The 27,937-nt window shown below is 45.3% G+C and overlaps 2 protein-coding genes across 5 annotated transcripts in view; one reads left to right on the top strand and one right to left on the bottom strand.

Moving 5' to 3' along the window:
- Positions 1-10,881, top strand: part of Plekhh1 (pleckstrin homology, MyTH4 and FERM domain containing H1) — a 45,261-nt gene extending 34,380 nt beyond the window's left edge. For 3 of the 4 annotated variants that reach the window (XM_005072741.4, XM_013115398.3, XM_021228783.2), the window contains 9 exons: positions 30-142; positions 817-993; positions 1,277-1,374; positions 2,023-2,200; positions 2,661-2,816; positions 3,738-3,838; positions 4,540-4,681; positions 5,693-5,837; positions 5,944-6,073. In XM_005072741.4, coding sequence (XP_005072798.2) covers positions 30-142; positions 817-993; positions 1,277-1,374; positions 2,023-2,200; positions 2,661-2,816; positions 3,738-3,838; positions 4,540-4,681; positions 5,693-5,836 — 1,109 coding nt within the window. In that variant the 3' untranslated portion in view covers position 5,837; positions 5,944-6,073. Of the gene's footprint in view, positions 1-29; positions 143-816; positions 994-1,276; positions 1,375-2,022; positions 2,201-2,660; positions 2,817-3,737; positions 3,839-4,539; positions 4,682-5,692; positions 5,838-5,931; positions 6,074-7,793; positions 7,881-8,128; positions 8,276-8,691 lie in introns of those variants that run through there. The other variant, XM_040742841.1, reaches the window with a different exon arrangement.
- Pigh (phosphatidylinositol glycan anchor biosynthesis class H) lies at positions 9,899-21,147 on the bottom strand. The gene is made up of 4 exons (XM_005072740.4): positions 20,903-21,147; positions 16,283-16,492; positions 12,811-12,894; positions 9,899-11,732 (listed from the first exon to the last, which is right to left on the bottom strand). Exons 1-4 carry the CDS (start codon positions 21,080-21,082, stop codon positions 11,640-11,642), a joined length of 567 nt encoding a protein of 188 aa, XP_005072797.1. The 5' UTR covers positions 21,083-21,147; the 3' UTR covers positions 9,899-11,639.
- Between the last annotated feature and the right edge of the window lie 6,790 nt (positions 21,148-27,937).

Genomic DNA, 27,937 nt, shown 5'->3' with positions numbered 1-27,937 from the left:
GCCACTGCTCTGGTCTGTGCCCTGTGCAGACTCCCCGCTCTGGAGGCACCCCATGCTGTGCTACAGTCGGGAGGGGCTATGTAACTCCCTTACCACCCTGCCCTCCGAGGCCCTGCAGACGGAGGCTCTCAAGCTCTTCAAGGTAACATGGGAGTGCAGCCCCGGCCTTTTGGCTGTTGGTGCCCACATGTGCCAGGCTCTGCTTGGCACAGCTTGAGCCCATCACAGCACAGGAGACCTGTGTGATTATGGGGTGGCTGAACGGTTGTGGAGAGGACGAGAAAGTCCCACAGGGCCCCCTTTATGGCTTCCTTTATGGCAGGACTATAACCCTTCTGCAGGCCAGGAGGAAGCTCTGAGGGTTCTGGGAAATGCCAGCCAAAACTCTCCCTTGAGGAGCTGCCATCTCCTTCAAGTAACAACAGCAAAGGCCCAGTTTGCACCACTTCTGGACGTCAGAGATTCTGACCTAGTTTAGTCTTCTTTGTGTCCATGTGCATTTTCTGGTAAAAACAAAAACAGAACTTGATAGGAGGCTAGTGCCTACAATCACAGCATACAGGAGGCAGAAGGACTTGGAGTTAAATGCCAGTCTGTGCTACCCTGTCAAAAAAAAATGTTTTCTGCTGATGCAGGCAAGCTAGTGTGTTGCTTCTGTAATGTAAACATTACATTTAAAGAAGGGGCGATTCTGCCCCTAAAGCAGATCCTTTCAGCCTGGCGAGCGCGAACCGTGCTCCCTCTAGAAAGGGCTGCCCGGCTGTGAGTTTGACCTTCCCGGAGGCTCTGTCCATGCCCACTGTCATCTCCTTGCAGTCCTGCCAGCTCTTTATCAACGTGCCTGTGGAGGCCGCCTCCGTGGACTACCACGTGTCCCTGGCGCAGACAGCCCTGCAGGTCTGCCTTGTTCACCCTGAGCTACAGAGTGAGATCTACTGCCAGCTCATGAAGCAGACCAGTTGCCGCCCCCCTCAGAAGTACTCTCTTATGCAGGTGGGCACAGGCTGGGGACATTTCTAAGAGCTGTTTAAGGGTGGGGGTGGTAGCAGGTGCCCGGGCAGGTGTTCTCCAGTCCTAGCCCGTGGCAGCTCCTGTCCAGGCTGCTTGAGCATGGCTGCCTGATCCGGGCCTGGTCAGAGTGTGCTTGCTGTCCTGGGCAGGGCCTGACGGGGAGTTGAGATGCTGGTGTGGAGAAAGAATAGTGCAGGTGCTGTAGCTCAGAGCTGCAAGAGCGGGACCCCAGCACTCATCCTGTGCCGTCTGTGTTCCTCGGCAGTGCTGGCAGCTCTTGGCTCTGTGCGCACCCCTCTTCCTGCCCCAGCATCACTTCCTCTGGTATGTCAAACAGCAGCTTCAACGCCACGCAGATCCCAGGTACGTGAAAGAATTTCCCCTGCCACTCCTACACTATTGACTGCCATGTTTCAAAAGGATGAGGGGGGAGAGGAGGTTGAATAGTTTGCACCTCCCCTCAGATTTGCTTGGCTGTTGAGAGACTTCACCCATCACCATGTACCCATGAGCAGGTGGAGATCTGAGTGTACGTTAGCTTCTTCGGACACCAGTGCATGTGTCCTTGGGTATTTTGGGAACATTCTCATGTGGAGCCACGTTATCCCTAATTATCCTCAGATTTTTATTCCGTGTTCTTCTGGTTTCTGCAAGAAAATATCTGTGCAGGGATAGGGGTATAGCTCAGTGGTAGAGCACTTACATGGTATGTATAAGGTCCTGGGTTAGATCCCTAGTACTAGTTTAAAAAAAAGAAAGAAACAAAATATCTGTGGCAGCCATGTGCTGCAGATAGGTCCTCAGGGACAAGGTTGACAATCAGGAGCAACATGGTAGGAGAGAGACAACTCTCACAAGTATGCCTCCACCTGAAATAAGAATGTAATAACATCCCATTCTAGCTTTAGGTCCCCATACCCTGTCCAGTTAGTTTTTACCCCGACTAAGTTAGGGTGTGTACCTTAGTGTGCCAGAGGAAGGAATGCCTACTATTCCCATCTCTGTTTTTAGAAGTGAAACTGGCCAGTATGCCACATACTGCCAGAGGGCAGTGGAGCGGACCCTGCAGACAGGAGAGAGGGAGGCCAGGCCTTCACGTATGGAAGTAGTGTCCATCTTGCTACGAAACCCCTTCCACCACTCCTTACCCTTCAGCATCCCTGTGCACTTTGCCAATGGGACCTACCAGGTAAGGAAGCTGAGCATGCTCCCTACCCCAAATCTTTCCATATCGCTCTCCAGAGAATACGTGTAAGTGCACTAAGCCTTGCAGGCTTTTAGATTAATAGGCACATTAACAAAAGAGATTGCGTAGATTTGAGGAGGGAGTGGCATGATTAGTGTAGATATGGAGAAGGGAGCTTGAGTCCCAAAGGGCTTTACTATGATGTCTTATAGGTAGATCTTTCTGAACCCGCTGCATGACCAGGGAAGCTAAACACTGGGCCAGAAAGTAGCACGAGATAGAAGCACCAGAATACTGACTGTAAAGGCTCTGTCTAGTTCTAGTTTGCAGTGGGAGGCCCAGGTTCCTCTGCATGTGACTGTGGAAACCATCTGGCCTTGGCCTCTTGCCCACACCCTGTACCATCCCCAGTGACAGTCCCTCAGGATGTCTGTTGATTTGGGGTGCCTCTCCCCATTTCCAGGTGGTTGGTTTCGATGGCTCCTCCACAGTTGATGAGTTCCTCCAGCGGCTGAACCAGGAGACAGGCATGAGGAAGCCATCCCAGTCTGGCTTTGCCCTCTTCACGGATGATCCTTCTGGCAGAGACCTAGAGCACTGTCTTCAAGGGCGTGTCAAGGTAAACACCCCCAGCCCCCTTAGCTCAGAAAGTAGACGGAGTTCATCCAGTGTGTGCCCAACTAACTGGTCAGTGGCCTGTCTGGTGTGGAGACCAAGATGATCTCTCCAGGCCAGCATTTATGTGCCGTCCTAAAATGTATCTGTGTATTCAGGGAAAAATTACATGTGACCTTGACTCTGGAGACAAGATCCTCATAGTCCTGTCTCCCTCAGGGGACTATGCAGCATTCAGGGGAAGAGCCTGCCCAGCCTGCCACCAATTATATCTGCCCACTCAGGTCAACAGCTGTAGAGTGGACCCAGTGGGAGCCATGTTGTGCACCATCACCTGGCTTTTATTCGTCTGCCTATGCTTATAGATTCAACCACAGTTTAGGGAGATAGTCTGCATGGTACCACTGTAGGTGAACGCTTTTGAAAGAGACAGTTGATCTGTACAGTGGTCTGCATGGGAATGTACTGCCACACTGGATGGGTGCACTTCGCTCCAGCATCTGCTTCCTTTGCTCTTCTAGAACAAAGGGCTAGTCTTTAGCGGTGCATGGGAAAATTGCCACACTTCTTTCTAGTAAATGTATGGGTGGGTACCTGTGAGGTTCTGGCCATAGTAGGCATTTTATTGAAAGGATAATGTGGCGAGTGAGAGAAATGGAACCACGATGCCATGGATATTAACTGGGGCCTGCCTAGTTCCCAAGAGGCCAGCCTTCACAAAGCCAGTGAGGCAATAGTCCTGTCTCGGTGCTCACTACATCCACGGTGCCATCTGTCTCTTCACTGAAAGGGAATTGGCAGGCACCTCCTATCCTGGCAGCCTGGGGCCTTACAGGGCAGCCTTCTAATGACAGAACCCTCACTCATCTCTACCTTACTCTCCTCACAAGGGACTTTTCTGACTTTAGACTTTTGTCTCCTCAAGATCTGTGATGCCATCTCCAAGTGGGAACAAACACTGAAGGAGCTGCACCCAGGAAAGTCTGAGGGTGGGACACGCGTCGTGAAGCTGATGTATAAGAACAGGTCCTGGGAGCTGCCTGAGGGTGGGGTGAACATGAGGGCTGCACTGGGCCCCAGCTCATCTCCTCCCAAACTGTCCCAGTAAGGCAGAGGGGCCCACAATTGCCACCCCGAGTGGCAGTCATCAGGTGGGTCGCAGGCTGGTCCTGCTCCTGATCCCTCATGAGACCCCAGGGGCTCAGGTGTTCTGTTAGCCTTCCCTGTACTATGTTGTGGACATGCGTATGCATACATGCCACAGAAGCATACCAATGTCATGGGATGGCTGTATTTCCCCTTATGTAAGGCGAAAGACATTTAAGGCTAAAGAATAAAAATTTCCAGTATTTAAGGATACAAACAAATACTTTCTACTAACTTAAATAAGAGAAATCTATTCCAGCATGTAATTTCCATTAGTCTCTTGGAGTCTTAGCCCATCCAGATCCCTGATAAGCTGTGATTCTAGGCACCAGATTCCTCATGCAAATGTATTAAGTCTAGTGGTGTGTGCAGAACAAGCCACCTGTTCTTGCGGGCGAGACCTGCATGCCCATAGCTAGGTTAGGCTTAGCTACACATTTCTTGGGTGGTAGGAAAGAAGCTTACAAATGGCACAGTTATCTCCACTTTAGGAATCAAATGAGGTAAAGATCCAGAGGAAGCCCTCTCATTCTTGTTTGGGGTGCCAGCTGAGACCTGGATTCTTACTGTCTTCCCAATAGACTATACTTTCGAAGTCATGTCAAAGGGGAGACAGAGCGAGAGCGGCTGCTACTTGCCTTCCAAACCAGCGGAGAAATTGTGGCAGGAAGGTTCCCGGTGACCAAGGAGCTGGCTCTTGAAATGGCTGCCTTGATGGCCCAGGTGAGTTTCTCTCTGTTAGAAACACCATGAGACCTTACAGGAGACTGCAGATCCCGTGGCAGCAAGAAGAGGGGTTTGCGGGACAGAAAGGTGACTCCTTACTCACCATGCACAGTGGCTGTGTGTGGAATAGGACTGGGAATTGAAAAACTGGCCCTAAGTCCCAGTCTTCTTCCAGTGGGAGAACTTGGCCAAGTCGCTTCTCAGTGCTTCAATTTTTTATGTGTGTGGGAAACACAATTCCCTCCTCCCTGCCTCCAGGTGTGTAAAGGAGCAGTTTATGTGACACAATGCACACGGTAAACTTTATGAACCACCCCACATCTAAGTAGAAAACTAGAAAGAACACAGGTTCAGAATGGTTCTCTTCTGTCTCGCCTTTAGCAGGATATCTGCATGGGCTTGTCTAGGATATCTTCATGGTTTCTTTAAGAGCGGGTTTATCCAGATGTGGTGGCACACATATAATTCCAGCATTTGGAGAACTGAGGCAGAGTTGGCATAAATTTAAGTCCAGTCTGGGTTCCAAGCTACACAGTGGCTACACAGTGGCTCTTCATTATTGTAATCATTAATATGAATACTCTATAGCAAGCCACGTGTTAACATTTCAAATGTATTTGCCTGTGTTTTCATCCCCACCTAGGAGAATGACGTTGACACTCATGGAGACACAAAACTGCTAAGTGGCAGGGCCGACGCTTGAGCTGGCTGTCTAGACACCAGCCTCTTCTGTCCTTTAGTGTTAGTCTGTGGCTTGAGCTGGCCGTCTGACACCAGCCTCTTCTGTCCTCCAGTCTGTGACTCTTCCACCTTCTAGCATTTAGCTGCAAATGAGAGCTGATCTAGATGATCTCATATTCTAGAACCCTAAGGATGCTTCTCTAATGTCTATGAAACATGGGATAAATTATCACCATTATGTGATAAACAGCAGTAATATGGTAAGGGCTGTTTACCTCTCGAATAGCAGCTGTATCACCCCCGGACTGTTATCTCTTTCTACCTCAGGTGGAATACGGGGACTTGGAGAAGCCTATCCTGCCAGGTCCTGGGGGTACACCTCCTGCCAAAGCTCAGCATCTCCTCCAGCAGGTCCTCGACAGGTTCTACCCAAGGCGGTATCGAAATGGGGCCCCCCCCCTGAACAGCTGAGGTAGGCTGGAGGCAAGGTCTTAAGAGGAAGCCCGTGGGGCTCAGGGCTGTGATGAAAACAGGCGGGCACTTCACTGGCACCATTTCTTTTCACGCACGCAAACCAGGCACCTGGCAGACATGATGGCCACCAAGTGGGCAGCACTGCAAGGCTGCTCCCCTTCTGAGTGCATCCGCATCTACCTGACTGTGGCTCGGAAATGGCCTCTCTTTGGTGCTAAGCTCTTTGCTGCTCAGGTGAGTGACAGGAAAAGGAATTGCCCAAACCCTCCGAATGCTGCTTCTCCTGGAGACCCCCCCCACCCGCCACTCTTGTGTCCATCAATCCAGTCTGCAGCCCTCACCTCCTCACTGTCAAACCCTAGGAGTTGCCATCTCCCCACCCATTTCTGGCTGCTTCAGAGTTCCATGGCTTCCTTTATGGACTTGTCAGTGCTTCTCCTGCAAAGACAAGCTCAACTAACTCACACATGAAGATTCAGGCTCAAAAAGGCTGGAAGACAAAACAATGTATAACCTAAGCAACTCCTCTCTAGTGGCCACCCAAAGACCCAGAAGTAGAGAGAGGTGGACCACCCGGGGGGAACCAGCCTACTCAGATAACAGTTACTTTCACCTCTGCATGAAGGCCAGGAGGCAAGCAGTAATTTCAGTTGGAAGTTTCCTCAGTAGGTGTCTGGTGTGCATGAACTTTACAGATAATCACAGACATTACCCTGTGACCAGACAGTATAATCAGACATTGACTGGATCTAGATCCTGATCATTACAACTTCAGATTAGAAAATGGACATCCACTCATCTATCTGGCATAGACAGACAGGTTGTTGAATGCATGGTATTTCTAGGTTTAGCTGTCTAAAATTTAAAAAATGAAGATGGCTCAGTAGTTAAGAGTACTGCCTGCACCTGGGTTTGATTCCCAGCCTACACATGGCTCACAACTGTCTGTAATTCAGTCTCAGGGGATCTGACATCCTCTTCTGGCCTCCTTGGATACAGGCACACATGTGAGATACAGACACACATGCAGGCAAAATAATCATCCACATTAAATATAAATTTCTTAAAAATTTTAAAGAAATGAACAAATCAGTCCCTTGCCTTTAGGAGGCTTTCCAACTAGTGAGAACAGAACAATCAGGGAGTTGTATGTTATTCTTCATACTCACTTTTCAATCTTTCTAAGCAACATAATCTGTTTAATTTTGGGGATATGCTGGGAACCAAACCAGGACCTTGCATATGCTAAGAATACTTTTCCTGCCCCTAAGCTATACCTCCAATGTGTGTGTGTGTGTGTGTGTGTGTGTGTGTGTGTGTGTGTGTGTGTCTGTCTGTCTGTCTGTCTGTCTGTCTGTCTGTCTGTCAGTCAGTCTGTGCACACAAATGGTCACAAGACCGTGCAGTAAAAGTACAGTGGTATTATAATAGAATGCCACTATCCTGGAAGGTTGAAAAAAGCTTCCAAAAAAAGGATGTCTTCTCCTTCCCCCAGGCTTTTGGGTAGAGAGAGAGCTGGAGTACTTTATTGTAGCACTGAAAGAAACACCCAGGAAATGGCCATCAAATAGTCACAAACTCACTGAGAGGACCTAAAGTCCATCCCATTGAAATGTCTTCCTACTTCTTTTATAGTCCCAAGGAAATTGATTAAAGCAAGATGTATTTTGCTTGTGAGAGATCCCCAGCCCCTAGGTTGGCCTGTATGGTACTACTCAGAGCTCTCCACCCAGTGTTCCGGCAGGTGTGATTCCCTCCACCTTCTGGATGCTGGGTGGCAGAACCCCAAGGACAAATGCTTCCTGCCACAGCATTCCCTATGCTATATAAATGCTACTTTCTGTTTTCCACAATGATGTGGCTGCCCGGCACTCTCTGGACGTACCTTCTTCCTCAGAGAGTACCTAGGTTCAGAATCTCTTGTGGTGGGTCTGACAGCCTTTTGTTTCTACAGCCTGCCCAGCTGTCTTCTAAGGAGAACACTCTGGTGTGGATTGCTGTGAATGAGGACGGTGTCAGCATCCTGGACCACCACACCATGGTATGAGAGGAAAAGGCTTGTTCCAACCTTTCTTAGACACTTGTCTTTTCAACTAAGTGGCATGGTCCCTTCTTTCTAACCTCTGTCCCAGCAGTGCTGTCCTATAGTCTAGACACAACTTATAGAGGTCAGGATTTAACTCCCCAAATTATCGCCATCTTGGGGTTTCCCTTCCTTGTAAAGGCTCCCTGTGTCTAAAAGAAACAGGTGTAGAGTTTTTCCTGAACTCAATTGGCTCCTTTCCACAGCAAGTGCACATCACTTATCCCTACTCTTCAGTGACAACGTTTGGTGGCTGCAGGGATGACTTCATGCTTGTGATTAGATCCATTCCAGACCACAACTCTGGGAAAACCCATATTGACAAGTTGATCTTCAGAATGCCTGCTCCTAAGGTGGGTCTGACAGCTACAATGACAATTTCCTCTGGCTTGTGTGATGTGGTGAGCTTGGTGCTTAGAGAGATAACTTTAAACAGACTCTGCCCCAGATACAAGCATTGGCCTTGGTGTATGAACAGCATCCCACAGGGCTCGGTAATGTCCATCTCACTACTGAGCTGGTACTTGGTGGGAACGGATTCAGCTACTGCGGTTCCTCCATTCTGTGCATCTCAGAGGCTCTCTAGGCCAGCAGAGGTACATTTTGCTGGGTCTCTAAACATCACAGTGGGCTCTTTGGGGCTTTTCTCCTTAGTTTAAGAAAGCAGCTAAAGCCCAGGAAGGCTATGTGTACCCAATATTATAGCCAGTGAGAAAATCAGCATTCAAGACAAGGCTACTCAATTTCTTCACTTCTCTGACCTCCTCAGATCACAGAAACTACCTTTATGATGGCCAGCTACATGAACCACTGTTCTGCAACTGTGAATCCATCTACCAAGCTGCCTGCAGCTCGCCAGCCCCGAGACCTGGATGGACAGTTCTTTTCTTCTGCTTCCTGCACTAAGGGGTCGGCTTTGCTGTGAACATTTCTCTTCCCCAAACCCCTGCCACTACTGGTGCCTCTAGGATTAGATTTCTATCCTGGAGCATACTACTACTGTGATGGGTCTAATGGCCCCCTCCCAAAACTGTTCTGTGAAGTGTGTATTTCAGGGTCTCTGAAACCTTTGTACTCTATAGGTGCCTTATCTTTCAAGGCCCAACATTTTAAAATCCGGACCCAACATCAAAACCACTTACTATTTCCTTTACAAGAATACTGAGTCTGGATGCTACCTGATTCTAGACTGAGACAGAGATAGCCCATAGTTACCAGGGCAGTGGTACTGTATTTGGGGCTTCTGCTGATACTCAGGGAAGCTCATCTTTTATACTGTACGTGGTCCTTATGTGGGGGGCTTATACTTGAAGTTTTCTGAACATCCCTGAACAACATAGGACTAAAATTCCTAATTCACCTAAACTCTGGCAAATGCCTACAAATCTCTGAAACTGGACGACTTTCCCAATGGAAATACTGGCAGAACTGGAGAAAACATGACAAGCTTCCCCACTATTGATGAGGAGGCATTTGCTGTGCCCCTATTGGGGCTGTACCTCTAATCTTTTCAGGGCAGCACACTATTCCTGTTAAGATTCAAGCTTTTCCTCACACTGGACTAGGACAGGAAGGGACAGATCCAGTCTGCACCTTCCCTGTGCCACTTTAAGGCCCAACAGGGCTTAGTGAAGGCTGTGCTCACTACTGAAGGATGAGGTAGTCATCATCTCCCCACCCTCTGAAAGACGAAGCATGTGAGTCGTGCTTGTTGCTGCTCTACGAGGCCAAGAGACCACACATCAGGAACACTAAGGACCCCTCCATTCCCAGAAGGCCTGGATTGTTTGCCAACACTTCTGGTAGCTATCTTCTGGGTGATATTTGCCTTAGGAATATGTGGAAGTAGAAAGCTTCTTTCAACTTATGTCTTCCTGAGAACGGCACAACCCTTCTCAATTCAGACTTTCTAATTGATTTTGATGAAGATGATCTTTATCTCCACCCCCCCAATAATAAAGACCAAAAGTTCATACTTTGATTTTCCAACATATAAAAAAACTAAGTTTATTGTGTAGTTGTAAGGCAGTTCTATCTCTTTCAGTAACATGGACGAGGGGATAGGAGCAGCACCCAAGAAATAAACCTTTAACCCAACAATATGTATGTTGTACACAACAAAAAAACTGCAAAGCCGAAATTAGTTTGTTCAAATGCCTTAGTTGCTGTAATCTTTCTTTTCTTGTCCTTTGAACTGACAAACATGACTTTAAAATGGCACAAGAGTCTGACTTTGAACAAGTTTGACTTGCAAGGCAGGCAGCCATTTCTGTTCCAACCCCAACTCCCACCCCAGGACTGGGGTTCTAGTGGACACAGGTCTACCTCAAGTGACATCACTATAGTGTCCTGACAACTCCTTCAAGGCTAGTGTGAAAGTCAGAGAATACAGTTCCTGTGGGTCACATCCCAAGTGGCCTTTAAAGTAAAAAAAGATGTGGTCTACTCTCTGGTGTTTTGTAAATAGAGCTCCAAAGAACGGAACTGTTTGTACTAGATTTGGAGGTCAGATTAGCCTCTCCTTTTCTCTTGAAGTTTTCTCCTCTTCCCTTTCCATTCCTTTTCCTTTCCTTCCTTTCAAAGACAGGGTCTCACTATGTAGTCCTGGCTGTCCTGGAATTCACTACATAGACTAGGCTAGCCAAAAACTCCCGAGTACTGGGATTAAAGGCAAGGGCCACCTAGCCCAGCTCCTTTTCTTCTTCCTGATCTCTAGGAATCTAAGAAACTGCCTTAGAAACAACAGCTTCTGTAAATCAGGTTCTTCATCCTTTAATATGACAGTCCCATGTCTGGGACCAACACAAAATCTCTCACTTTTCATCTAAGCCCTCTTGGCCAAAGCAGCTTTTGAAACAATAGAAAATACTAAGTAACAGAAAGGTACTAATGTGCTTGACACTCATGGCTGTAATGCTATGTATGCCTGTCAATAAAAAGCTGTCAGTGAACCAGGCAATTACGGTGTGTTTTGGATATTTATTTATTTTAGAGTTTGAGACAGTGCCACACCATGTAGCCCAGGTTGGCCTCAAAACTTCCAACCCTCTTGTTGACATCCCTAGGTGCTGGAATTGCTGGCATCCACAACATCCCTAGCTAAACTGTGGATTGAGTCATCTTGCACAGATCAAAGGAGCTAGATGGGCCAGAGGCTATCCCCTTGGAAAGCATTTTATTCCTAATTCATACATTTAAAAAAAAAACCTTCCTAACTTTTAGACAAGAGTCCATACAGATGGAAATTATATTTTTCTTATAAAATCTGGTATCAGACTCAGTACTCCACAGATTTTAACACAAATATAAATGTGCTTAGAAATTTCAAAGTGATCTTCATGTACATTTTGAGGGGGCAAGGGGGCTCATCACTATGTAGCCCTGGATGGCCTTAAACTCTAGATCACCTGCTTCTGCCTCTTGAGTCCTGGGATTAAAGCATGAGCCACTATGCCTGGCCTACTTTTGATATGACAAAATCCATAAGGTCTCCCCTTGATTAGTACTGTAGATAAAAACTACAAGAGGAACTTGATGTTACATCAAAACACTGAGTCAAGTTCCAGCTGCCTCCTCTATGGCTCTGAGATCATCTCATCCATTTTTATTCCCAGGACTGTTTCCACCTAATGGTTTTACAGTACAGGAGATAAACCAGCGACTATGGTCTAGGAGTCCTCTCCCATAAAGACAATACTGGTCTTTGAATGCTGAGGTTCATGGGCTTGTTGATGTGGCTTTCTGGTGTGCCAGGATCTCCTGGCAGCTCCTGTATACTTCAATCAAGCAGTCCAACCGGGGCTTGGCACTCTGAATTCCAAAGGGGAGAAACGCAGAGTCAAGGAGAATAGAAGAAGAATCCACCTGCAACCTCAACCTCTCACATATGTCATGGCACAGCTGTGAGCTAAGAGACACAGGTCAAACCTCTGAACTCTTTGCTGGGAGGTCTCTAAATCTGTCCTTTGTGGGAAATAAAAAGACAGCTTGCTTTGTTTTGTTCTGAGACAAGCTCTGTGTTGGTACCCTGTGTAGACCAGGGTGGCCTCAGAGATCTGCCTGCCTCTGCCTCTCAAATGCTGGGATTACAGGCATGCAAAATACAGTTTTTAGCTTAACAAAATTATATGAAAGTGAGATGACCATTTCAGAAAGTGTTACAAGTTGTGAAGTACACCTCAGAGACAATATGAACAGTTTAGTATGTACATTCTGAAAAGATTTTATATTATAAAATGTAACACAACTAAAAAGACAAGTCACAGAATAAGAAATTGTATGTAGAAAGTCGTTTAATAAATGTTTACTATTCAAAATAACACAAAATTATTACAAATACATAACTGATTTCTATGTTCTACTCAACTAGTAGAGGAAACGGGATTTAAAACAAGAGGATTACAGACTGTGCCACCAGGGGGTTTTTATTGTAAGATCAAAAGAAAAGATAATCTAGATATTATTTAAAACCTACCAATAAAATAGTTAAATAAATATTCCAATATAATGGAATAGAACATAATCTTTAAATATACTGGCTGTGGTAGAAAAGACATTAATATAGAGAGAGTGAGAGAGATAAATAAAGTATCTCAACCTCATTGGTATCAATGTAAAATTATACAATGGTAGACTGACAGACTTGAAGTAGAAGAATGTGATTTGTAAGCAGAAGTGGTCATATGATAATTTTCTTCTCTAAAGTTTTTGTGAATTATTAATATTTTAAGTGTATCTTTGCCAGAGAGGGGCCCTGAGATCTAAAAAGGATCCTTTTACTCATCCCCAATACTCTGACAACAAAAATGCATGTCCGCCTGAACAAAAGAGGCAAGGGGAGCAGGCAAAGACAGGATTTCACAGGAGAAAGGAAGAATACTGCACTCACCTGGAAGACAGGGACTACTCGGGATATCTCATGTGGCTTCCCTGGGTCCTTCAGTAAGATGCAGAGGTAGTAAATCACCTTTTGCTGTAAGAAAAGATACCAGAGGCCTCAGCGAAACTCATCTAGTTTCTTTTTCCTTCAGGAGAAGATTAAAATCCTTTTCACAAATTATCTCTAAGTAGTGAGATATCTGGTAACTTTTTTTTTAAATTTTATTTTCCAGTTTAAATTTAGATAAGAAACAAGGTTGCTTCGCAAGTCAGTTCCAGGTCCCTCTCCCATTCCCTCCCTTCCTCCCCCCCCCCCCCTTATCCCCTCATTTCCCCAGGGAGGGTGAGGCCCTCCGTGGGGGTGTGCATAGTCTGTCATTTCATATAGGGCAGGGCCTAGACCCTTCCCCAAGAGTTCGGGGTGAGAGTGCACCTCACATTGTTCTATGGGAGTCCAAAGTCCGTGTGTATACTTGGGATGGGTACTGATCTGCTGCCCAAGGCTCAATAGATTCCCTAGGCCTCCTCACTGACACCCAGATTCAGGGGGTCTTGATCAGTCCCATGCTGGCTTCCCAGGCTGATGCCTGGGATTCAAGAGTTAACCTTTGTCTGGTCAGCTGTTTCTGGGGGTTAAACCAGCCCAGTCTTAATCCCTTTGATCATCAGTCCTCCCTCTCTGTTACTGGCTTTCTTGAGTTCAGCTCAGTACTTAACCAAGGGAGTCTGCCTCTTCTTCGATCAGCCACTAAATAAAGTTTCTGTTTCCCAGACTCTCTGGCCATAGGATTGTAGGCTGGCACTCCCCAGATCTATGTCTAAAATCCATATATGAGAGAGTACATGCCATGTTTCTCTTTTTGTGACTGGGTTACCTCACTCAGGATGGTTTCTTCTAGTGTCATCCATTTGCCTGCGAATCTCATGATTCCATTATTTTTTTCTGCTGAATAGTACTCCATTGTGTAGATGTACCACATTTTCTCTATCCACTCTTCAGGTGAGGGACATCTAGGTTGCTTCCAAGTTCTGGCAATTACAAATAAAGCTGCTATGAACATAGTGGAACAGACATCTTTGTTGTATGAATGGGCATCTTTTGGATATATGCCTAAGAGTGGAGTTGCTGGGTCTTGTGGTAGGTTTATTCCCATTTTTCTGAGGAATCTCCATACTGATTTCCAAAGTGGCTGAACCAGTTGGCACTCCCACCAGCAATGGAGGAGTGTCCCCCTTTCACCACATCCTCTCCAGCATAAATTGTCATTGGTGTTTTTGATTTTAGCCATTCTGACAGGAGTGAGATGGTATCTGAGAGTTGTTTTGATTTGCATTTCCCGGATGGCTAAGGATGTTGAGCACTTTCTCAAGTGCCTCTCAGCCATTTTAGACTCCTCTATTGAAAACTCTCTATTTAGTTCTGCAGCCCACTTTTTAATAGGGTCCTTTGGTGTTTTGGAGACTTGCTTCTTGAGTTCTTTGTAAATTTTGGAGATCAACCCTCTGTCAGATGTGGGATTAGTGAATATTTTTCCCATTCTGTGGGCTGCCTTTTTGTCTTGCTGACTGTGTCCTTTGCTTTACAGAAGCTTCTCAGTTTCAGTAGGTCCCATTTATTAATTGTTGATCTCACTGTCTGTGCTACTGGTGTTATGTTCAGGAAGCTGTCTCCTGTACCAATTCGTTCAAGGGTACCACCCACTTTCTCTTCTAAGAGGTTCAGTGTGGCTGGATTTATGTTGAGGTCTTTGATCCATTTGGACTTAAGTTTTGTGCATGGCGATAAACATGGATCGATCTGCATTCTTCTACATGCCAGTCTCCAATTATACCAGCACCATTTGTTGAAGATGCTTTCTTTATTCCATTGTATATTTTTAGCTTCTTTGTCAAAGATCAGATGTTCGTACGTGTGTGGGTTAATACCCGGATTTTCAATTCGATTCCATTGGTCTACCTGTCTATTTTGTGCCAATACCAAGCTGTTTTCAGGACTATAGCTCTATAATAGAGCTTGAGGTCAGGGATGGTGATGCCTCCGGACGTTGCCTTGTTGAACAGGGTTGTTTTGCCTATCCTGGGTCTTTTGTTTTTCCATACAAAATTGATTATTGTTCTTTCAAGGTCTGTGAAGAATTGTGCTGGGATTTTAATGGGGATTGCATTGAATCTGTAGATTGCTTTTGGCAGGATTGCCATTTTTACTACATTGATCCTACCTATCCAAGAGCATGGGAGATCTTTCCATTTTCTCTGGTAACTTTTGAAGTAGAAGAAAAGTTTATTTTCATCCTTTATTTTTATTTGATATATAAGAAAATCTTTTTGTTTTGTTTTTCTGAGATAGGGTCTTACTATGTATCCCTGGCTAGCCTGGAACTTGCTATGTAGACTAGGTTAGCCTCATTCACAGAGATCTACTTGCCTCTGTCTCCTAGATTCTAGGATGAAAGGCATAGTCACCATGCCTAAGGAAGAAAAAAGTTACCACAATGTAATGTACTTGTAAATAGAAATGTCATAGCTAGATTTGCCAAGTCTCAAATTCTATATATTAGAATGTCTGCTCTGAAGCCACAGAGCTCTGCTTAGGGCTTTATACTTACACTTTTATGCCATGTATCCACCACAAAACAAGAAAAAAAAATGGCAGAGCTGAAACTGGAATAATTATATCTTCTGTCATGATTTCATGTGTATCTTTGCCTACATTCTGTCCTTTAAAAGACTACCCCCACTTCAAAAAAGATAAAGCTAAGTATGTTAGTATGAACTGGAAGTCCTACCAACCAAGAGACCAAGGCAAGTGGTCGCTTGAAATTACGTTAATTAAAAGCCAACCTGAGCAATACAGTAAGATCTCATTCCCACAGAAAGAAAGCAAACAAACAAACAAAAAACCAAAAAACAAGAAATGCTTTTGCATCTGAGTTACAAGATAAAAGGTGAAATGCTGATTCTTCTTCACGACAATCTACTACCTCTGCCACAGTCGTGGTTTATGCATGCGCTATGCTTTTAATAGAATACTCCTACTTATAAAAAAAGTCTGTTAGCCAGGCACGGTGACACATATCTTTAACCCAGCACTCAGGAGGCAGTGTTACACTTGGCAGCAACTGCAAGCATCTTGTTGATTGCATATGTTGATTCATCGTGGGATGTCTGAGTGAGTAAACTATACCACGTGTAAATGTGTTCTGAGATGTCTGTACAACCAGCAAACTGGTAAACAATGCATTCCTTAGAACATACCCCATCACCGAGGAAAGCATGACTATAAAGAAATTTATTTTAATGTAAGTTTCTCTTTTATGGTTCACAGGCATGCCAGCCAAAAATGAACTACTTGTATTGGAATGGAGGCTCCTTCAGTTTAATTCTGTGACAATGAGTGCTTTAAGACTCAGTTTAGATCCTAGCATATCCCATGGGCTGACTGCCTCCTCTGGAGAGACCAGAGATACCACCGAAACACTTACCATGTAAATAGCCTCATTGATGATAACATCTTTGACCTTGTCCATCTCTATGAAGGTGGTACTTTCTTTGCCTGAAGCGTAGGATGAAGTCATCTGGATGCCAAGTGAGTCGATGATTAATAGAGTCTCCTGATCAATCTTCACAAAATGGAGGTAACCAAGCAGGCCTATGATGGTGATGAAGATGGCAGCAGAGAGGATCATGCTGTTCTGAGGAGAGAGCCAGACACAGGCAGTAAGATCACCAAATGCTCCTATGTATATATCTATGCTACATAGTGAGATAAATGGATAATGAGGAGAAGGCCTTTGCTCTGGTCACTATGCTGAGAGGTGAATAGATGAGGGAACGTGCATGAAGGGGAAATTACTTTCTCTTGAGCTCCTAAAGTGTCTGAACAGCATGAAGAATGAAAAGGATCCAGACTACTAATGAACAGGTCTAGGAAGCTCCCAGCTAAGCATCTGCCATCACATCTCTCAGAAAATTTTCTTCTCAAAATTACAACTTAAAGACCCAGTACTTTCTCTCTCATAGTCCCCCTTCTAGTATATAGCACAAAATTATAGCCAGAACTTCAACTGTGAAATACTTAGCACAGTAGCTGATACTACTGCTTGAATGATAAATAGCCACTTATACTTTTCCTAATAGAATTTGGAATAAATTTTGATTGGTTTAGATGCGGCAATCCTGGCCAACAAGATGCTGTAGAGAAGAGGCTGATTTATTATTATATTTTTCAAACAATGTGTAGAAAGAATGGAGAAAGAAAGTGGGGGAGGGGGTATGAGGGCATTAAGATGAAAGCATCCAGGAATAGCCTATAAAGCAGGACTTAATTGGTGCAGATGACATATCAAATCTAAACTGTAGCATCTACCTTCTGCAATAATCCTAACTGGACAAGCATGGCGGTGCACACTTTTAATACCAGTACTAGAGAGGCAGAGGCAGATGGCGGGCCAAAGTTTATAGTGAGACCTTGTCTCAAAACAAAACAAAACAAGACAAAATCAAACCCAGCCAGGCATGGTGGTGCACTCCTTTGGTCCTAGCATTCGGGAAACTGAGGCAGGTGGATCTCTGAATTCGAAGTCAGCCTGGTCTAGAGTGAGTTCCAGGCCAGCAAAGGCTACACAGTAAGACACTGTCTCTATAAAACAAACAGCAACAACAAAGAACTAAAAATAGGCTGGAGAAACCGCTCATCATTTAAGAGCACCGGCTGTTCTTCCAGAGGATCTGGGTTCGATTTCTAGCACCCATATGGTAGCTCACAACTGTCTATAACTCCAGTTCCAGGGGATCTGATACCCTCTTCAGACTTCCTCAGGCACCAGACCAGTATGTGGTAAGACAAACATACAGGCAAAACACCCATACACATAATAATAAAAAGGACAAAAAGAATCTGGGACAGAGGCCTACAACGTCTAATATATTAAACTGGCCTTTTAAAGAAACGGCTTGCTGACTTCTGTTGAGATAATTTTTGTTTGAGAAACAGGAGTTAGGACCGGGCCCCTGATGACCCAGAAACATCAAATTTCGGGTAATTAACTTCCAGGTGTAGGGCAGTGTCTTGTAAACAGTCCAAATTGAATAAGCATTATGGAAAAAAGGCAAGATGAAACTCAGATGCAAGGCTGATACATAAAAGAGTCTGGAATACTGATTTACTGACTGTGTCAAAGGAAGGCAGTAGAAAGGGAGAAGGGGAGAGAGGGAGGGAGGAAGCACGAGGGGCATAAAAGGATGAAGAGGGAAACAGAGGGACACAGAGAGGTCAAAGCACACAGGACTGTTCCATGAAGACTTCCAAGTCAGCATGACCTCACTGGTGCAGAGAAGGTAGTGCGTGCTGACGGCTGGGATAATGTTAACAGAACTGTGAATTCAAAAGCAAGAATGACAGGATGAAGAACAGTACATGCCTAGGGAATTTCACCCACTTAGCTTTCTGTTAAGACAATCTGCCTCAAAGTCCATTTTTCTGGCTACAATTCTAACAATGCACTATTCATTAGAGTTAGGGTTTTAAGTCACATATTTGAATGTCTCCTTTCAGAGTTCTTTGCACTGCAGATACTCATTACCTTCGTGAATAATTCTGAACAGGAGCAAAGATCTGAAATGTTGGCACACAGAGCCCCTGGGAAGTGTTGGAGTATAAGGGGGCATACATTAGTACTGCACTTAGGGGACATTAGGGTAAATGTGCAAGCGAGAAATGAGTACAGCAGCATAACTGGCATAACCAATTTTGAGCTGGGTGTAGTATACACACCCGTAATTCCAGCACTTGACCGGAGTCGAGACTGGAGGATGGAGAGTTTGAGGACAGCCTAGGCTACATAACAAGGTCCTGTATCTCAGAACAAACCAACAAATAACAAACATGACTGCCTGATGTCTGCTAGACTAAAGCGCAGTGGAAAGGGATTTCAAAGTCAAGCTGCTCTGGTTATGAAGCTCAGACCTGTCACTTTGCCAACATCAAGACTATTATATCGCCGGGTGTTGGTGGCACATGCCTTTAATCCCAGCACTCCGGAGGCAGAGGCAGGCGGATCTCTGTGAGTTCGAGGCCAGGCTGGACCGACAGCCTCCAAAACAGAGAAACCCTGTCTCGTAAAACCAAAAAAAAAAAAAAAAAAAAAAAAAGACTATTATATCATCACACTTTCTGAACCTCTGTTTTCTTCTAAGTCCGAAGTTACAAATTCTGCAAAACAGCTAGCAGTCTGTGCATTTAATATGGTCCTCCTTTGAGATAATTGCACAGGTATCTAGAACACAGGGTAGCATTAAAGTTCAATTGGGCACAGTGATGTACCCCTTTAGTGCCAGCACTTGGGAGGTAGAGGCTGTTGAATGTCTTTGCGTTCGAGTCCAGTCTGGTCTATAGAGTGAGTTCAAACAAGCCAGGGCTTCATGGCGAGACACTAATGCCCCTCTGCTATGGAAAAATCCTTCTGTATACTGTGAAGATGTGTGGCTCTCATTGTTAATAAAAAGCTGATAGGCAGATAGCCAGGCAGGATTTTCTGGGAAGAGAGAATGCTGGGAAGAAGGAGGGCAGAGTCTGGGGAGCTGAAGGCCAGACTGGGAAGAAGCAACATGGGAAGTTCATAGAGGAGGTAAATGAGCTTGGGGCAGCACATAGATTAACAGAAATGGGTGGATTTAAACTGTAAGAGCTGGCTGGAGACAAGCCTAAGCTATCGGATGAGCATGTGTCATCAAGTGTCCATGTGGTCATTTAGGAGCAACTGCCAGGACACAGAGAAATTCTATACCCCTCCAAAAACAGAATAAAGATTCAACTATGTTATACATTTGATGGGAGGGTTAGGTCAACTTAATAACTTCAACTGATCTGTGAAGAAACTTTTAGATGCAAATTGGTACAAATTAGGGTCTTTAAACGATACTATTTATCTGTGTGTTTTGTTTTGTTTGAGACAGGATCTCACTGTGTAGCCCTGGTTATTTCGGAGCTGGGGATGTACACTGATGTAGATCAGGCTGGTCTTGAACTTAGAAATGTTCCTGCCTCTGCTTCTCTAGTGCTGGGATTAAAGGTGTGCACCACCATATCCAGCATAGTATTTATTGTGTGGAGGTCAGAGGACAACTTCTGGGAACTGTTCTTTCCTTCATGTGGGTTTTGGGGAGTCAACTAAGGTCATCAGGTAAACAGCTGCTGTCCTTACCTGCTGAGCCATCCCCCAGGCCCTAAATTAGTGGTCTTAATTTCATCTATTTCTATGTAATTTCACTCTGTCATATGCTTTGATGTCACGAAGGCTAATGGGCCAGGTGTGAGGAAGCACACCCTTGATCCCAACACCAGGAAGGCAGAGAGGCAGGCTCTACACAGCTTGGCCTATAATCCAGTTCCAGGCCAGCCAGTACTAATACACACTGAGACAAAGAGGGGGGAGCTAATGGATGTTGTAATATACGCAATATGCAAACTACAGAAGTAAACAGTTCTGGTGTTCTTAGCTCTGGCCAGACCACTCCTGGGATAATATATGCATTTCAGGGCACTATACAGGAAACTAGAACTCTTCCTGAGCAAGGGCCAGCTGGATGATTCTTTTACTTGAGAACTGTCACAAACTCACAGCATTTGACCTTCACAATCTTATGAACCATTAATTCCATCTTAGATATGTGAAAAAGGAGGCTCAGAAAGGGAAAACAACACAAAACACTACAAAGTCTGAACTTAAATTGGGGAAGAGTTGGGAGAAGGGAGGTAGGTTTCATGAAACGCAGAGATAAGGAAGAAATGGAGCACTCCTGTGTGCACAGCTGTGTGGGCAAAAGCACTTTTCTGGAATTCTGTGGTAGGCTGGCTATTACAGACACCGCAGGGGGAGGAGCAGGCGCTGACAGTTCTCTGAGGAGGTATGCTCCGGGGGTGAGCCCGGCAGCCACCCACTGAGGGAGAAGGTCCAGGAGCACGAACTTCTTGGGGAGAACAGTCCAACCACGGGACGGCGTCCGGGGACCCAGGGAGTCCCTACCCTCCGGCCCGGTGCCAAGGGTCAGCCCCGAGACCTGGAAAAGCCGGCCGCCTGCGAGGGTCGTGCGCCGGCCTTTACCTCGCACAGGGTGAAGAGTCCGTAAGCCGCCAGCCACACGGCGCAGGTGACGGCGGTGAGCGAGCGCAGCGACAGCCGAGGCGAGCTGAGGCCGAACTCGCAGCAGTACGGCGAGTAGTAGCGGCGCCGCAGGGCCAGGCGGCCGCCGCAGATATCCGAGAAGCTCTTCTCTTCCTCCATGGCCCCGTGCGCCAGGCGGTGGCGCCGCTCTAGCCCACCAGGAGGACCGAAGTCTCGCTGGCTCCCGACCGTTCCTGAAGCGGCTCAGCCCCGCCCACCGCACGCTCCGCGCAGCCGTAGTTACGCTCGGAGAGCTGGGCTGGGGGATTGAAGCTGTTCTCGCAGTTTGTCCATGGCCCAGACTGCCCCTATTGGTGGCACCAGTTCTGTACAGATTAAGATCTCTGTTCACTCAACTGAATGAGCCCCAAGAAGTGGTCCACAGGTGTATTCATTATTCATTCATTCACGAATTCATTTCCTTGCGAAGGAATTTTAGGTAAAGAAGATCCCCGTCCCCATGTAGCTTCTTTCCTAGTAGGAAAAAACAATATGGACGTAGCTTAAAATAGTATTATTGGAAAAAAAAAAAAGGTTCAGACCAGTAGTGAAGGACTGGGAATTTTTAAGTAAAGCTCTCATCACTAAACCTACAAGAATGAGGACTACACTGGTCTGGAGGCTATTTCAGGGAGAGACATCTCCTAGTGGGGGCGGGGAAGGTTCAGGAAAAAGCAAAACTCTGAGGCTAGAGCAGGGTTAAGTCACAGGAATCAAAAAACTACAGAGGCTAGTGTGCACGGGAAAACAAAAGTTAGGAACGTATAATATATACGTAGGCCTAAGACTCAGGTTTGGGCTGGACAGATGGCTCAGCCATTAAAAAGAGTATGTTAATCACAAGATGGAGGAGAAAGACCACAGACACAAGTCATCATGACCTCATTAACTAAAGCAAGTGATTAGTTAAAGCAACCTTTTTTTTCCACATACACTGACTGCCTCCCACTAAGGCAGGGTTCATGGGTCAGCGTTGGATATGAGGAAGCCAAGGCTTTTCTAGCTCAGGTTTCCAAATGGGGCATTTGGCAGACAAAATAGGCAGAATTACAGGAGCAGAAACATAAACATAACAAGTTAGTCCCTCCTGAAACAAAGACAAGGTTGCAAGGTAGGCATAACAACAGGTAGTCACAGCTAAGTAGTCATAGGTGGTATATAACCTTTTGAAACAAAGGTTGGGTTGTAAGACGGTTATAAACAACTTTTTCAAACAAAGACATGATTGCTATTCCTGGAACAAGCAGTACAGAACCATCTGTAGTTAAGGTTACATGGCCCAATATTTGAAAAACAGGCTTAATCTTGAACAGGAATGAACCTAGTGTGTTTTTACTGTAAGATGACTTTTTTTTTCTTTTTTGGTTTTTTGAGACAGGGTTTCCCTGCATTGTTTTGGAGGCTGTCTTGGAACTCACTCTGTAGACCAGGCTGGACCTGAACTCACAGAGATCCGCCTGCCTCTGCCTCCCGAGTGCTGGGATTAAAGGCATGCGCCACCAACGCCCGGCCCTTACTGTAAGATGGCTTTTAAGCCTAACATGGAGGCAGCCTGGGAAAAAATAACTGGGGGAACCACTACTAGGCAGCCTCTGCCACACGTTCCAAAGTCTTGGTTTTTAGAACCAGGCAATACATTTGCATGAATCGACTGTGGCAGTACGTGAAGGTAATCTTACTTCTGATGATGGGTGATTATTTATACTGATGATTTTTTTTTGCTGAGAACTTGAGCCACTATAAAATATGAATGATGAAGAAACAAATGTAATCAAATAATTCAACTGGCTTTTCGTTCTGAGGCTCAGACGGGGCGTTTAAAATCTTTTTCTGGAGCTCTTGTCTTAGTACTTGCTAAGTGTAGATTTAGTAGTTCTGAGGATACTGTGTTGTGAGCCATGCAGATGGCTGTGTATGTAAAGGCGCCGGCCCCCAAGGCTTGGCTCTCCTTTATGAGTCCACATGAAGGAAGGAGAAAGCCAGCTCTCACAAGTTGTCCTCTGACTGCCGCGCGCTCACTAGCTATGGCATGCATGTACTCACACACAAACAAACAAATGATAAATACATGTTTTGTTTTTAAGGATGCTGTCTTGGGGCCAGAGAAGTGGCTCAGTGGTTAAGAGCACTGGCTGTTCTTCCAGAGGACCTAGGTTCAATTCCTATCACCCACATGGCAGTTTACAGCTGTCTGTAATCCTGAGATCTGACACTCTCACACAGACATATATGTAGGCAAAATACCAATGCAAATGAAATAAAAATATTTTTAAAAAAGAATGCCATCTTATAGCTTTTATTCTATTGTATTTTGGTGGGAGGTACTTCAAAACAAGTTTCACTCTATAGCCCAAGCTGGCCTCCAGCTTGCGACCCTTCGGCCTCAGTCTTCCCTGAAGTGCTGGGGTATGTTATAGTTCATGTGAGAAATTTGCAGGCTGCCATGCATAGAAGGTCAGATTGGAGTCCGTATTGGCCAGTGACCATGAACAGCCCAGAGCCTCAGAAACACTCTCCGCCCCCCAAGCTTAGGGACATAGCATTTTTAAAGGCAAGACCCACAGTGACATCATTGTCAGGTGTCAGAGAACCTGGTGACAATTTTTGGGGCTATACATTCAGCAGATATTTTGGTTATGTACCTGAATGTGGTGGAAGGTTCTGAATGTGTTGCCAAGGCAGACATGACTATTCATGGGTTTAAGGGCCAAAAAGCACCTGAGCAGACATAAAATGGTTTCAAAGTAAGGTCAGGACAAGTGACATTCCCTTAGTAACTTCAATTAAAGGTGTACTCTGCAATGCGTGGCTTCCGTTTAACTGTTTTGTGTATTTTAAGATACATGAAAATGTCTTAGTTACTTCTCTATTGCAGTGACAAAAATACCATGACCAAGGCAACTTATACAAGAAAGCATTTAATTGGGCCTTACCATTCCAGTGGGTTGAGTCCATGACCATTATGACAGGGAGCATGGTGGCAGGCGGGGAGTCATGGCGCTGCAGCAGTGACTGAGAGCTCACATTGATCCATACACACAAAGCCATGGAGTGCCAACTGGAGTAGTGTGGGCTTCTGAAGCTTCAAAGCCAGTCTCCAGTGACACACCTCCTTCAACAAAGCCACACCTCCTGATCCTTCTCAAACAGTCCCACCAGGTAAGCCAATGTAAGAGTCCATGGGGGCCATAATCATTCAAACCATCACAGGAAAAAAAAAATCTAGCTTCTATTTCCTCCAAGTACCTGCTTTGTTAATGGTCTATTTCATTTAAATTATATTTTTCTGATTCTCAGAGGTGTGTGTGTGTGTGTGTGAGAGAGAGAGAGAGAGAGAGAGAGAGAGAGAAGGAAAGAGAGAGAGAGAGAGAGAGAGAGAGAGAGAAAGAGAGAGAGAGAGAGAGAGAGAGAGAGAGAGACTGAACGTGCTGGTAGCTTTGTTGTTGTTTGTTTTGTTTTGTTTTCCTGTCTCTTAGTATAAAGAATGACTTTCAGTTGAAACCTGGGAATATGGGATATTATGAAATCTGTTACATCTGGACTCTTCTACCACTACTGTGTCAGGGAAAGAGGTCCCTCCAACATTATCACCGAGTAGAGGTAGAAACAAGTCCAGGCCCCTCACTTAGCCTCCACTTAGCCTGGCTGTGGAGGTGTTGTTTGTACCCAATGGCTGGGGTGGAAGTCCAGTCTCTCCAAGTGTTCTCTGAGGTAAGACTAGGAGAGACGCCCACTGCTCCACCGGGATGAAAGTTGTTGCTGCCCCCTAGTGGCAGGTTGTGGCAAGTGCTTAGACTTGGTGAAGATAAAGTTTGGGTCTCTCAACCTTTGCAGAGAGGAGCGAGAGCCATACTTTTCCTGTGGTGTTTGGCCATAATTATAGTGTGAAGTTTTCTGTCTTCCTCCTTTGGCAGGAGGAAGCAGGATTCCCTCCATGCATTTCGTGTGTGTGCCTGTCTGCATCGACACATCACTCTCTTCTCTTGCATCTGGGCCGTGGTACACAAGGAAAAAACAAAATCAAGGAGTGGGGAACTCCGTTACTCCACGGGTCCAGGACCCCTATCCAGTCTTCTGGAATGAAAGGGTGTAATGCCTTTTCAATTACCTACCACAAAGCTCATGGTCAACACGCTATAACCAAAGGTGGGTCAATAAGCAAAACTGTAACTATATTATTATTATTACTGGTTTGAGACAGGGTTTTATTGTGTAGGCCTGACTGTCCTGGAACTCACTCTGTAGACCAGGCTAACCTCAAATTCACAGAGATCCTCCTGCCTCTGCCCCCCGAGTACTGGGATCAAAGGTGTTTGCCACCATACTCAGCCAGGCTATTTCAACTGTGCTAATCATACCATTTTGTAAATAAAAATGAACAATTTGAGAATGTTAGCTTTTTATGTAGACTTTACAACTCATTTAAAATATTGACTATTAAGGTGGCTTATCCAGTGAAAGTGCTTTCCTCCAAACCTGGCAACCTAATTTCAGTACCTGGAATTCACATGGTGGAAGGAGAGAGCTGCTGTCCTCTGATCGCCATTTCTATGTCATGTACCCCTCCCCTTTATTTAGGGGCCTAAGAAATGGCTCAGCAATTGAGAGTGTTCCTTGCTCTTCCAAAGGACCAGTTTCCAATTTTCATATTGTATCAGGCAGTCACAACTGCCTGCAACTCCAGCACCAGGCAATCTCACACCTTCTTTTGGCCTCTGCAGGCACCCATACAAGGCAAACGACAAACATAACAGTAAACTCTAGAGTAGTGACAAACAAGAGTCCAACTCCAGTGAGTCCAAAGCCAACTTGTGGGTTCCAGGCCAGCTAGAGCTACCTAGTGAGACTGTCCAAATTAGCCCCCAAAACAAAAACAACACTATTAAAACAAAACAGTAACCTTGTTTTTTTAAAAACTATTGTTCTACTGTTTTTCCACTCAATGAGAAAGTCTAATAATTAGTCTGTGTAAGAAAAATATGGCAAAGCCTGGTGTACACCTTTAATCCCAGCACTTGGAGAGGCAGAAGCAGGCGCATCTCTGTGAGTTCAAGGTCATCTTGGTCTGCATAGTGAGTTACAGGACAGCTGGGGCCGACAGAGACCCCATTAAAACGAATCAGAACAGCGAATGTCAGAGAGATGGCGCACCCTGAGCAAAAACATGTGGATCAGAATTCAGATCCACAGCTTCCAGGGTGAGCACGATGGTCCACCTATAATTCCAGAATGCCAGAGACCAGGGATCCCTAGAGTGGGCTGACAGCCTAGACAAGTTGAGCTGGGGAGCTTGGGTCCAAGTGACAGACCCTTTGTCAGCACATTAGGAGAAAAGGGATTGAGAAAAACGCCTGGCATCAACATGGGGAGTTCACACATCATGCGTGCTCACCTGCACACACTCTTGCATATACACACACGAGTATGCATATGCACATATACCACACGCTCAGGGTGCAGGGAAGGCCAGGGGTGAGAAGAGAGGAAAACAGAAAGTGCAGAAAGCAGAGCTCTTTCCATGGAGGCACACCGCCATCTTGTGGCCTTCCATGGTAGAGACACTTGATAGTTCCGTTTAATTCGTGGAACATCTGGCTTCTGTGTGGAAAGTTTCTCCTCCTGATATCAGGATGTCTTGTGTCCTTGTACACTCAAGTGCTAGGCTTTCTTTTGGTGTGTTTGGTTGGTTGGTTTTGTGGCACTGAGAATTGAACTCGGACCTTCCTTGTACATGCTAAGCAAGTGATCTACCACCAAGTGACATCTTCAACCCTTACTACAGGCTTTTAAATGAAACTAGAAATAAAGGGAAAATTTATTTAAAAAGATGAACCTAGCAAGGTGGCTCACACCTGAAATCTCAGCACTAGAGAGATGGAGGTAGGCAGGGTCCTGAGTTCAAGGCCAGTCTGAACTATCTGAACTGTGAGGAATGAAACGGTCTCAAAAACAAAAAACAAAAAAACAAAACAACCCCCAAAAACAAAACAAAACCCTTTGGTAGCTGAACAACCCTTTCACAAGGATTTTATATCAGATATCCTGCATATGGTTACATTGTATTCATAACAGTAGCAAAATTGCAGTTATGAAGTAGCAGTGAAATAATTTTATGGTCAGGGTCACCATACTCTGAGGATCACAGCATTAGGAAGGTTGAGAACTACTGCCCTAGAGGGTAGAGGCCTGGGAGTTAACTGACCACATTCAGAGAGGGCTGTTTACACCGTGGGGGAGCTGCTCTGTTGTAGGATAGCCACCAGAGAACACTACTTTAGGACATGGGTTTAAGCCAGTAGAAAGTCTTTTTTAGCTGGCCAGCGACTACGCTGGATGTTCAGGGTCCCAGTGTAACCCTGAGCCTTTCTCAGGGTGACATTTTAAACATAAAAACCATATCCTGGATTGATACACTTCAATTAGCAAGACCCGGAGAGTGGAACTACAGGAGCCACAAAACAAGGTCAGTGCATTTAGAGACTTTTCCAGAACTATGGTCTTTGATGGATTATTAGGTCTTTGTTTTCATTTTTGACAGGTGATACTGTCTGTGTGCTGAGTTTTACAGCCTGAATAGTACTTCCATCATGGAGTCAGTAGTGCTAAGATCTGGAGGCCTGTTACAGCTCAGTTATGAATAACTCAGATAAAAGTATAGCTATAATGACAAAAAGGTAAGACAGTTTTGCACTTCAGTGAAAAGGGACTGGAAGGTCCTCTTGACTTATTTGGTACAAATAGAAAACAAAATTAGTTCCATCTGGTGCTGAGTCATTCTTTTTCTAGTCGTGAAATTTCCTATTTATGTTGTATGCATGAGTGTTTACCTGTGTGCGTATATGTGCACCATGTGCACGCCTGGTGCCCCTGAAGGCAAGAAGAAGGTATTGGATCCCCTGGAACTCAAGATGTAAATGGTTGTGAGGCATCGTAGGTGCTGAAGGTCTAGTGGGGTCCTCTGCAAGAGCAGGACGA

Source organism: Mesocricetus auratus, unplaced genomic scaffold, assembly GCF_017639785.1.
Source record: "Mesocricetus auratus isolate SY011 unplaced genomic scaffold, BCM_Maur_2.0 Super-Scaffold_15014, whole genome shotgun sequence".
Taxonomy (NCBI): domain Eukaryota; kingdom Metazoa; phylum Chordata; class Mammalia; order Rodentia; family Cricetidae; genus Mesocricetus; species Mesocricetus auratus.
This window is presented reverse-complemented; position numbering and strand designations above follow the sequence as displayed.

Coding starts and splice junctions, on each gene's coding strand:
- Pigh (XM_005072740.4), bottom strand. CDS start 21,082: ATGGAGGAAGAGAAGAGCTTCTCGGATATCTGCGGCGGCCGCCTGGCC. Junction 16,493..20,902: donor GACTCTTCACCCTGTGCGAG/GTAAAGGCCGGC, acceptor CTCTCTCCTCAG/AACAGCATGATCCTCTCTGC. Junction 12,895..16,282: donor TCAATGAGGCTATTTACATG/GTAAGTGTTTCG, acceptor CTTTTCTTACAG/CAAAAGGTGATTTACTACCT.